This window comes from Ooceraea biroi, chromosome 1 (assembly GCF_003672135.1).
Source record: "Ooceraea biroi isolate clonal line C1 chromosome 1, Obir_v5.4, whole genome shotgun sequence".
Taxonomy (NCBI): Eukaryota; Metazoa; Arthropoda; class Insecta; order Hymenoptera; family Formicidae; genus Ooceraea; species Ooceraea biroi.
Genome location: NC_039506.1, coordinates 9,410,309 through 9,423,064, shown reverse-complemented (window position 1 = coordinate 9,423,064; position 12,756 = coordinate 9,410,309). Strand labels below are relative to the sequence as shown.

Below are 12,756 nucleotides of genomic sequence, written 5' to 3'. Positions count from 1 at the left end.
ATATGAAGGTCACCTTCAGTTTTTTAAATGGGATGCTCAACATTTTTTCCCGGATTTCGATAGAATGTCCAACGCTGAGTAAAAAAGTATTATACTGGTTAGGGTGTAAAGTTAATAGTTACTGAGATAATTGTAAACGACTTATCCTAATTTGCGATCACGTTCAATCAACGGAACTGTTAGATGGCGAGGGGACAACTATGTAATCGCAAATCGTGTTTATAAACACAGTTCTTCTTAGATAGTAGATCTAGATTAGACATCTGATTGACGCGTTAAACGTAGTACAGTCAGAATTGTACATGAGAACGGTGCTATTGGAGCAATATGAAATTCAGTAATAAAGAAAAGTACGATATGATAATTGTTTATGGTATGTGCGAAGATAATACTGTGAGGGCTAAACATTTGTACACAGAGAAATATCCTGATCGAAATCAACCGTCGCATTCTACCTTTCTAAGACTCAATCAAATGCTGAGAGAAACTGGCAGCTTTAATGTACAGAAACGCAAACGCAATAAACATGCAACAAACGAAGAATATACTACTTGTGTTTTAGCAGCTGTTGCCCGCAATCCACACATCAGTACACGGCAAATATCACAAGGCCTTCCAATTAGTCAGACAAGTATTGTGCGGATCTTTCATTCTCAGAAATTTCATCCATATCACTTATCAATGCATCAGGAGCTGCATGGAAGAGACTTTGAAAATCGTGTACAGTTTTGTCAATGGTTTCTGCACGAGATAGAAGCGAATAATGCATTTTTACAGAACGTGTTATTTACTGATGAAGCTACCTTCACAAACAGTGGACAAGTGAATTTAAGGAACATGCATTATTGGTCAGTAGAAAACCCCTATTGGCTTCGTGAAATTGGTCATCAACGACGGTGGAGTTTGAACGTCTGGTGCGGTATACTCGGCAATCATATTATTGGACCGTATTTTATTGATGGATCATTAACAGGTCAGAAGTATTCGATGCTTTTGTCTGAAATACTGCCAAATTTATTAGAAAATGTGCCGTATTAAATTCGTTTAACAATGTGGTACCAACATGACGGTTGTCCCGCACATTACTTACAGCAGGCACAGCGAGTATTACAAAGACAGTTTCCTAATCAGTGGATTGGACGGGGCGGTGATGTTGTATGGCCAGCTCGTTCACTGGACTTAACACCGCTTGATTACTTTCTATGGGGGACAGTAAAAAACGACGTATATCGCGAGCCACCAACAACAGTAGAGGATATGCGAGAACGCATTATTAATGCATGTGCTGCTATAACTCCGGACATGCTTCAGAATGCTAATCGTTCGTTCATTAAGAGGTTACGCAGTTGCATTGAGAATGACGGACGTCAGTTCGAACAATATTTGAAATAATAAAAGGTATTTTACAATTATCTCAGTAACTATTAACTTTACACCCTAACCAGTATAATACTTTTTTACTCAGCGTTGGACATTCTATCGAAATCCGGGAAAAAATGTTGAGCATCCCATTTAAAAAACTGAAGGTGACCTTCATATTTCGATAAAAAAGAAAGGTAGCAAACAAATGATCATTGCACTATGTGTCCCCCTTCGTACTATGCAACTTTTGTTAGAACAATATTTTCATATAGCACGTATGTTACGATTAATGTAAGGTCGTCAAGTTAGGTGACTCACCCTGTATATTATTATTTCATCATATTTATTTTTTCTCTCATTGCTGCTAGTTCTCCATTAACGACTGCAAGGTCCTTAGCAGAATTTGTGTGTGGCTGTGGGAAGACGTGACTAGAAAATCGAAACTACTTCCGGTAAGTAGGGAGAGAACCGCAAAAGACGCATAAATCAGTACGCCCATAGTTTTGTCGGCGTAACAATGGAGTCGGGAAAAAAAGAACAAAAAACGAAATAACGCGGGAGGAAATCATTTGTCTGGCTAACTTATACTTTACGGGTCCACGGAACTTGGCTTCTAAACTTGTCGACTGTATCATGATTTTCTATTTTGGCCGATATTGTGGCGAAAGTTTCGCTGCCCACGACGGGGTTGTGCGAAATATTTCGTGTGCCACCTTTGACCTCCTTTATCAACTATGTAAGCTCGTAGCGTCATTATCCATTACAGACATTAGAAGCAGATGCGTGTTCCAACGGGAAAGTGGTATTAACTTCGTGCTCTTTATACGGCATTCGTGCTCGTTTCTCCGCATTCCCACATATTTCTTCCGCCATGGCGAAGTAAAATTTTAAGGGACAAAGTCCTTTCCGCACAAGCAGCAGCAAGCTACGGTAAGAACGGTGAAGTAACAAGTTCTATGCAGATGCATTACTTCTCCTCGAAGCTTAAACTTTTCGACACGAAACAAGTCGATAAAGTTAAATATACGACTGTATTTTTCTTTATATTTTATGCACTGTTTCATTGCTGCATCTATACGTATCATCAAACTTTCATATCTCGTTTATCAAACAAGAGTAAATGATTTTTCATTCTTGTCGGATCCTTGTTTGCAGAGTTTTAGCCATGGTAGTTTTACGATTATGAAAAATCTATAAAAAGTTCTTACATTCTAGTTGTAATTTTTACGCTGTAAGCTTGCGGCGTTAAATTGTCGTAAAAGATTTTTAATCAAACATTAAACGGTGTATCAAGCTGGCGCGGAGCTTTTTGAACGCCAGGATGAGAGATTGCGCCTTTTAAAATCCTCGTGTAAAAGCATGTCGGTATTCCCGCTAGATGGCGGTAGCTTGCACGCTTCGAGGGATTGCAAGGGTTGCAAGAGCTCTTTCACTACCCCCCGAGTCGGGCGCGGCGATTAACAAGGTTTTAAATAATCGATGGGGCTTCAACTCGATCAAGCGTTGCCGGAATTATCGAGTCACCGATAAAATTGAGTGGATCACTTTGCCTGATAGGGAACAGAGCGCTCTCTCTTAAGGTGTGGCGCGACCTCCCTTAGTGACGCCAGCTGAAATTACCGATGGATTTTCGCACAGCGCTGCATGCACAGACCTAGCTTTATAACCGTCGATACGAAGCGAGCGATCCGAAAAACTGCACCAACGATCGAAGTTCATAAAAACTTTTTTCATCATCACAGTCTATTCCTTTGAATTCGTATTCTCTCGATTACAGTATAATTCTGAAATATACACAACTCGTTAACATGGAAGCAATTTCAAATAATGCAACACATATATATAGTAATTCTATTCACTGGAATTTGACTTTAATTCATAATTAATTCTATAATATCATTACAATGAGAAAAATTTCAATTATCTGTCTGTATCTTTTATAAAAAATTATAACAGAATTTTTCAATTTTATTATAAATAAATTATTAAATAAGCAGGAATCTGTAATTTATATATATTATATATTCATCACAGATTTCTGCATATTTTGTGTGTGCGTCTATGCTGTGTCGGTGTCTGTGTGTGCAATTTATTCTATCTGTGCAAAGCACTCAGCGAAAATGAGAGACATATTGGAAAGCGAACTTCTTCGAGGTATATTAATTAAAAATGAAGTCCGGCCACTATGCAATTTCCACTTGAGCTACTTTCGAGGAAAGCCGCCATGTACGAAAGTTATCGTACATCTCGGATATCAAAATTGTCCGCGCGATATCGAAAGAACCAGGATATTGATCCCGACAGTAGTGGCCTGCGATTTACTGCACGACATGTCAGCTGCTGCGGCGTCTGCGTTTAACCGCGACATTCAATTTGCTCCGCGGCTAGGCTGCTTCCGGTTTTCGGCAAGCGATTTGCTACTTCTCAATGTTGTTATCGCAATCGTGCAGAAGTGTCCGATAAAATCAGCCGACAAAGCCGCACCACACTGTAGGCGAGTTCGCGCGCATTGCGGCGCAGGAAACGAGCACGCAAACTAAAATTAAAATTAAGATGCAAATTAAAATTATAATTTGGGAAATAAGCGCAAAAAGTGTCGCTCGCAAATAAAATAATGACATCACGCGATGTATGCGACTTCTTCGTCGCGCTTCAAACGCCGCACAGAATCCGCAGAGATACGACGTCGCTCCGAGAAATTGTCGCGAAATGTGAATGGCGAAAGGCGACGCACGTGCATTTGCCGAGTTTCTGCTCGCTTTACTTTTTAGTACTCGCATCGCGCGCGCTAGTTGCATTAATTCCGTTCCTCGTTCGGAGTTTTATCGCGAATGCGAGAGCGTAATGGACCGGCAAGCGACGCAGCTGCGTTACCAAGTGATCGCCACGTCGCTCATTCAAGTTAGTGAGTAATGCGGCGACGACCGTTTCTCGATCAATGTGCTCATCGGAAGATGCATATGGATGCTGGATGCGGTGATGTCTCCGCCGGCGCCTGGCTGTCGTCCAGCATCCTCTCGGAATGTGATTTACATTGCCGGAACTGTGCGCGACGCGCTGCTCTTTCTTTCGACGGGACAGAAGCATCCGGTTTCATCTCGATTACGATTTTTTAGAAAGTCGATGAACTTCCAGGAGCGCTTGCCAATGAGAACTTCATGAAGGGCCGATTGTCAAGTTGTCCAAATGCCATTCACCCTGCGCGACTAGGAACTCGCGAAACTTTTCACTTTAATCGGCGCTCACGTCGATACAATTCCACCTCAAGTGAAATTAATCAAACACGAAGCCGAGTTGGTCAATAGACGTAGTATGCAAGGTGCATAATAGATGCATTTTACTCACTCCTATCCAGTGGAACGCGAAATGATTGGAAAGCTTGTATTTCGCTCCCAGGTGGTCAGGTTACGTGGAATTGACGAAAAGTTTCCGTCGTTGAGCGAGCATTCAAATATTTAGTTCGAATAACGATATTTTGAATTCTCAGAGTGAAAAAATTGGGTACCAGTAACGCGGTATACACCACAGTCTGGTTCCTGTAATATTGCGAATCGCAGTTGCCGCAAAACTTGTATGCAATTCCATATAAAATTTTAATGTAAAAAACTGTTGTATAACAATATTTAGAAAACATTGCAAATGCAGTTTTAACGTTGAGAGACTATGCTGGATCCCCGCATTGTATCCATACGCATTATACAAGCGGAATCGTCTATCCAGACGATTCTGCATTACTTCGCTTGCTTCACCATGCTTCGCCTGACAGTGCGGTATCCCTTAATCGCATGACTGAAATCCTGATTTGTTCCCTACAGGCACGAAGAACGATACTCACGAAGGAAGCGCGTATAATCCAACAGTTCAGATTTCGTGCGATAAAGGCTAAACCCCCATAAAAGCCTCCAATGTCTCGCGAAATGGGCTCGAACCGAACTATGAGATTTTCTGCTGCTCCCTTTTAACCTGGCATTTGCACGATTCCAAAAAATCCAAGGATTTACGACTTTGCGTGTCGACCCCACTCACGATCATGGTAGTAAAAAGTCACTATTGCTCAGCAAATTGCTGTTTCACATCGATAAAACGATTAATCTTTTAACCTGTGAACTGGTGTGAAAGATTTATGCGAGTCGTAGTATACAGTCGATGTAAAATCCAGCATTAAACAGTTTTGTACGACGTTAAATCCATATCAAAAGTCGAATTAGAGGTTGCAGAATTTCTGCAGATGTTACTCGCTTAATAGAAAAGTTCAAATTTCCTTCCTCGTGTACGTAACGTGCGACCTCGTCGAAAAACTGTTAAAGCTGTACTAAAAATAAAATAAAACAGTGCACAAAACAGGGAAACTTTTACGTTAAAAATTAAAATAGAACGCTGCTGCAGAAACACCTTTCCTCCATTATCTTCCTCTGATTAATTGGATCACTTAAAACAATTTTCTGAGCTACGTTGAGAAGAAATGTATAGTACGATAAATGTGATAAATTGTGCGATGACAGGCAGTGTCGTCAATCACGTAGAATTAATACTCACCGGTAGGGCTGGGCGTGAGCTCCTTCATCGCAATCTTGACGTAGAGATCGTATCGCTGGAAAAGTCCCAGTTTCGGGCCTCTCGTGCTCTTCTGCAGCGTGTGAGTAGCGGTGTTGATCGCTTTATTATACTCCCGCACACCAAAGGATTTATACGGCACCATCATGCCCACCTGTTACATGAATGAACACGAGGAAGATATGAAATTTCGGTAAGGCGCGTATTACACCCTGACAGACGTGCGTCGCCGCGTTCCCGTCTAGTTTCGGTCAGTGCACCGTCCGTCAGGTGATAAATCGCTCCCGCTCTCCGTCGCAGACTGAGGAGAGATCGTCAACAGGTTACACAAAACGTTATTTCGCAAAGTTTCGAGACCGGGATGTCGCGGTTGACGGGCCTGCACAGTTTAGAAGCAAATTCTGTCGCTCGTGACATACACAATCGGCTTTGGAGAACGCGTATTCATTGTGTGTCACATTATTTTATCGTTCTCGTCATTACCTCACATTGGATTCTTTCTTTGTCGTTATATGATGTATCGTTTTTTGTACTTTTTTTAACTTATTGGAAAATAAACTGACGAGCTTGATTGCGGCGATGCAGTTAAAATAGAATGTTGAGTTGAGTTGGTTATATTGATAAAAGAGATTAGTATTTGAACGGATCTCTAAACATGCTTCTTCGCGTTAATGTCGTAAATGTTTACTTGATCGAAAAGTCCTATATTTCTTACTTTATAATAGTATTCAGTTATGAGATATAAAACTTTTAATAATGAAAACTAAAAATTTATAAAAAATACTTAGCTAGAAATAAAAACTACGCGCGTGATTTCAATCCATTCTATTGTTCCATTATTTTTATATAATCGAACTGCTGAATGGAGCGATCACAATTCCTTTACCTGATATTTTGAATATCGCAATTTCGACACGCTATTGTGCGGCGTAATAACGTTTTCTGTCAAGCAATAAAACCAATTACAATTTTCAGCCAATGCCTATTTAGCGTATCACGATCGACAATGTGCAATAAGTACTCAAAGCGTTCAGAAAACAGCAAGGGCACCTCGCTCACTTTATTACCACAAGAATGGATCGGTGAGCACCTGTTGCATAAATCGATCGGTGTGAATGAATACGGCATGTAGGCTGAGAACGGACAGCGGCTTACGTTTCGACCTACCGATATCGATATAATACTTTTTATCAGAGGTGTTGGTATCGATAAAGTAATTATCCAGAGAAAATAAAAACCTAGTCGATATTTTATTATTGTAAAAGATTTCATTTTAACAATGCAAGATATCAATATTATTTAGTCATTATATATAATGCCGCGATAATAACTGATAATAATTCGATAATAATATTAATGAATTAATATTATCTGTCGATGTAGAACTAGAAACGATGTCGTTATGTATATATCTAATTTTAAAGAATATGTGAAAGTTTGTTAATTCCAAGAATCTACAATTCTTCTTCTCTTGCAAATAAATTTTTTAATGAGATTAACAAGATATATTTTATAGATATTTTCATTTATCGGCTATATTGCAACGTTGAAAAGCGATATAGTTTAGTAAGTGCGCTCATATCTGGTAGGTCGTTTAAATAACGAGCTTAATTCAGAGAAGTGGCGTAATCCATCGATTATCGGTAATGAATCGCACTGGCAACCATTAGTCGTATATCTACCGTAATTATACACTCTATCTTGCTACGCAGACGGGTACTTACCGCAACCAATGAATAAAGACGAACATTTATAAATTGCCTCATTGTACGTTGAAACGAATCTTAAAAATTGCCAAAAAATTCATGAATTCGTCGGGAAAAAAATACCCTCCGTGCATTCCGTCTCGTTCAGCCCAGAACAGAAGAAGCAACGAGATAATCATTTTCGACTGGCGCGAGTTATTAACTCGGCGAATTCATTAACATCCATTAAAGATGATTGTTTTCACGGCAATCTCCGAGATGCCAAGAACTTTTCATTAGTCGTATTTAAGGAAAGCTCATCAAGTACAATTCCCATGAAAGATACGATTTAAGAAGATGAATGGAGTAAGCGAACCGCTAAATAATTCGGCTGAGAAGCTACTTAATTAAGCATTCAGGTCGTTAACACGAAAGATTCGCGATACGAAAGTGCGGGAGTCCGATAAACTGATCACGCAAAGCAGCATCTTTCTCCATAAGATCGCCGCGATAAGGAAGTTCTTACCTTGAGTGTCGTGATGTTGGTTTTCTCCACGGAAGACTGCGGCGCATAAGTGAAGGCATGTGCTGGCGAGGTTGTGGTAGTCGGGAACGAGCGTTGCCTCGTGGTATTCGAAAGTCTACCCTCGCCAATACGAACCGCCGAATTGCCCCTGCCCACGTTCAAGCCCTTGGGTTGCGTGTTTCTGCCGGTTCCGATCTTGATGCCACCCTCTCTGAAGGTACCACCTGACAGACCGGCCAGTACCAGCGGTAGCGGTGACATCACCAACAAAAGGATCACCAACGCGGTCCTCATGGTGCGAAATTTCTTACTTGGAGATCGTAACGACCGTCTCTACCGTGACCCTCTGGCGGTCGATTCGATCTTGCCTTGATTTCCCACGTTATCCCGACACTGTATTGCCATTCAGAACACTCGCGGATCCTTCAGCGTCGCGACGGCGCGACGCAATCGCCTATACGCGCATTTCCATCGTCGTAACGTCGTCTCATCGCAAACTGTTACTCCTGAAACAAAGATTCATGGCGGTTTGTTAGTACCGAGCGGATTGAATACCGAAAAAGCAACATTACGACGAAGCCACATTAAATGCGAAATTAAAGCTCAGAGATGAGAAAGCAGTAAGCAGTATTTTCAAAGAATTGTCTAAAGAAGATCTCCTAAAAAATTATTTTCAGTAACTTGCATGAATGAAGAATTGTAGTGATATTTCTTTGAAGCAAAATTTCTTTAATTATTGTCGATTATATTCCATAGGATTTCAGAACAAAGTTTCTAAAACTATTTTTTCTTTCATAATAATAGATTTTTTTATTCTAAGTTTTCAATCGTATAAAATTATTTAGCACCATGAAGATGTACTTAAATATAGAATTCAGTGAAATAATAAGAAAACTGTAGGTTAATCCGCGAGTTTTACTAAATTTCTGCAGACACTTTAATTAAAAGAATTCTTAATTATAAGTTGTTATCCTAAGTTGTTATTGGGGTAAATACGAGAAAACTTATTTCACGAAGATGTTTGCCAGGATTATTTAATCATTTTCGTGTTATTACCAAGAATCTAATTTCGGAAAGTCTAATTATATGTCTATTCATGAACTTTATGCGTAATAATCTAGTTTGTGAAGAATGACGGTCGGAGAATCGAACCGGCTCGAACGTAGTAAGTGATTTCCCGTGGGATTAGTCAGACAGAACAATCGGTCATCGCAGCTTGTCATCGTGCACGAATGTGAAATGTTCTGTCTGATAGATTGAGTCTATCGCGGATTGAGTCTGCGCATTGATGGCATAAATCTGTAAAATCTGATCGGATAACTTCCAATTTGCCGACTTGCTTTGAGATATTTTGGTTTTGTGGATTAAAAACTATTCTATTAAGTCGGATCTCTCTAATCAAAGTGAAACAATTGTTTTATTTATTTTCTTTGTTTCTGGATGTTGAATTTAACACTTTGTTACATTACATCGTATTTTGAAATAATAAAATAGAGAAATGCACAATTTCCAACGTTCCGTGATTAGTAACTAAATTTTGTACTGAAAAGATGAATAATAAACAAATGGAAAAAATTATATAAATAATTACAATAGTTGCTGTTTAATTGAACAAAACACTATTACTTCAGTCATAAACAGAAAATCACGTTAGCAATATAAAAACAGTGTTAACTATATAATTGCAAAATTAGAAGTTTTCTCTCTCAATACTAAATAAAATTCTTATTATTTATAGAATAAATAATTATTATTTTTCGAAAATTTCATAACATGAATCAGATGCCAAAAATAAAATAACAAGCAATTGCAAACTCTAATTCTCATTAAGTCAGTCTTCATATTAGAAGCCTTAAATTTTAAGCTGAGTATTCCACTTTCACGGACTTTACTTTGATTTTAGTTTTAAAGATTTTCCACTTTTTTCGGATTTCACATGAACACTTTGGTTTTCTAAAGAACGAGCTTTCAAACCTCGACGAACGAAACTTTTGGTCTCATGTAAGTTCAACGACGACCTGTCGACAATTTTCGCCAAAAGAAAAACAGCTTACCTGAGAAACTTTTAGAAACCGAATATATAGTTAACGAAAATATTGGATTAGTTTCACTACAAAATGATTACTGAATTTTAAATCAAAATTATATTAATCTTCTATTACGTATCAAATTATCATGTATTAATTAAACAAGTTAGATCTTAAATAAAAAACATAAAAAATGTTTTATTATTTTTAATTGAATTAAGTTTTATTCAACTGTAAATTTAAAATATTATCTTTTATACAAGAAGAAATAAAGAAGATTTTTTTTAATTATTAATTCCTTAATTTTAATTACTTAATTATTAATTAAGTGTTTTTGCAATTATTATAATATTCATTCCTTAATTTTTAAATTGTGGAGAACCCTAGTAAATATTAATTTCCTGTATCCAATGCAATCATTAGTCAAAGATACAAATAACAAGGTATAAACTTTTAAAAGTTTTTCTCTGTAAATTAGATTTTCTTCCATATAAAAATTTTTTATATTTTTTTTCTCACAACTTTAAATATAAGTATTAATTAATGTCTAATTAATTTAAACTAAAGTTTTCAAGTTTAGTCAAATCAAAGTTTAGATGTCTATATTCTATTAAAATTGATAATACTAAAAAGTTTAAAATTATCTTTGGTAAGTGAACTCTGTCATTATCCGACACGAACTTATTCCGTATAAAATAAATTATGTGCTGTCGATAACAAAAAATGATATATTACCAGTACTTCCTGCTTTATTTTTCCATTGTCGGACCCGCATTGAGAATGACATTTGTATAAACTTTATACGTTGGCAGCTATTTTATTATTATAATGTGTTTGCTACGTAGATTATTACAATGTGGTTGCTACGTGGACGCTGTATTGATACCGGTTGTAATTTATATTTCTCAATGTACGTCGCGACGTTTGATGCGGGTATTTTTAAATGTTTGATTATCTATCCTGGGAACTTGCGTTATCATGATAATATAAAGTGATTTACATGAAAATTATAATAATAAAAGCATTACATATATATTAACATCATACGCAAATTTGATTTGATAATAATTTACGACTAATACGACTTTATATACAAATAGTTTAATCCCAGATCGGCATTATGCATTCAAATGCGAAACAAGCTGATTCAAATTCAATCACGAAAGCGTCTCATTGAAACACATTTCTACATCTACATAGTAATAATTATTATTCTAGAATTACATCAACGGGACTAGAGTGCACAACTAAACTATTTCATCACCGATGCACTCTTTTATGTTTTCTTTCTACACTTAAAGAAACTGGCATATGATTTGAATAATAAATTATTTTTAAGAGAGAAATTCTTCAAAAACAGAATACAATAATTATTTAAATAATTTATACGTTATTCAAAGCATTTAAACAAAGCATTTATAGCAGTAATATTAATATACTTTTTCATTTGCTTTTTATAATATAAAAGCAATTCAATAATATATATTAGAAAAATTCACACTAATAATAAAAAATTCCATTTACAATCACTATTAGGTTACTTGGCTATTATTCTACTGACTATTGATATTGACAATAATTATTATCAATTTATTAAACATCGTGTTACTTTATATGGATATTATATTAATAATTCAAGAGTATATCTTTGCTTTTGCAGTGATGAATAATATGATTGTTCGATAGCATGAATATTTACGGATAGATAAATTCAGCGTCTCCAGAGGCAATCAAACGAATCGACGACAGACGATTAGAGTGGTTCGCAAGGAATATTGGCGCAAACATAGAGACGCGGTCGACTTTTTGCCGCCAGGTATTGGCTTTGACCCACGTTTATATCGTTCCCTACGTATCAGATTTCGCGATATTGAACCACGTCCCATATGGATGGCCTTTGGTAAACCGAACCCTGGCTCGCGCATTCCTGTGGGTAGACTCTATCTCTGAACCCTTGTACCCTCTATTAAGGCAGCAAACTAACCGCTATGTAAGGTGAGTTTCTATCTGCCGCTACCCATCGATCTATTTGTGATAATTACACATCCAATTAATGAGCGGCTCGAATATGCCAATCGATAAACCGCGTGTATTCGGATAATCTCAAAGGGTAATCTTAATCGCAAAGTATCCCAATGTTTGTGTCAAAGTATTTCAATAACAATCCATTGTAACATAAACATTTAATGCATTTGTTGAAACTGATTACTATTTTTAAGAAAGCATAGAATTTAAAAGGAAATTACTAAAACATATAGAAACAATTCGACATTCGCAGATAAAAGATTTATGAAGATTTCATGAGTATTTAATCATCTGTTTGGATCATTTTCATTCCAAGATGTAAACGATTTCTTTGATTACATACATTTATAAGAAAATTAAATTGTCATTTGAATAACGTTAGACATACATATGAAACCATCTTTACCATTATTTTTAGAAGAATATCGTTTCAGATAATTGGAAAATATAAATTTCTCTTACGAACACGATTTTCGCATCAACTACAGAACGCACCATGCTGTGCGAGAACATCGGGCGCAAGCTGCGATTCAGTAAACTGCAGAAATGACCGAGTTTAGCGCGGACTGTGTGAATG

At 37.1% G+C, this 12,756-nt stretch overlaps 1 protein-coding gene across 7 annotated transcripts in view; it reads right to left on the bottom strand.

Moving 5' to 3' along the window:
* Positions 1–12,756, bottom strand: part of LOC105279967 (glutamate receptor ionotropic, NMDA 2B) — a 166,077-nt gene that overhangs the window by 74,359 nt on the left and 78,962 nt on the right. For 6 of the 7 annotated variants that reach the window (XM_011340097.3, XM_011340099.3, XM_011340102.3 and 3 more), the window contains exons 2-3: positions 8,128–8,633; positions 5,899–6,070 (exon numbers count right to left, since the gene is read on the bottom strand). In XM_011340097.3, the coding sequence (XP_011338399.1) occupies positions 5,899–6,070; positions 8,128–8,421 (466 nt within the window). In that variant the 5' untranslated portion in view covers positions 8,422–8,633. Of the gene's footprint in view, positions 1–5,898; positions 6,071–8,127; positions 8,634–12,756 lie in introns of those variants that run through there. The other variant, XM_026972043.1, reaches the window with a different exon arrangement.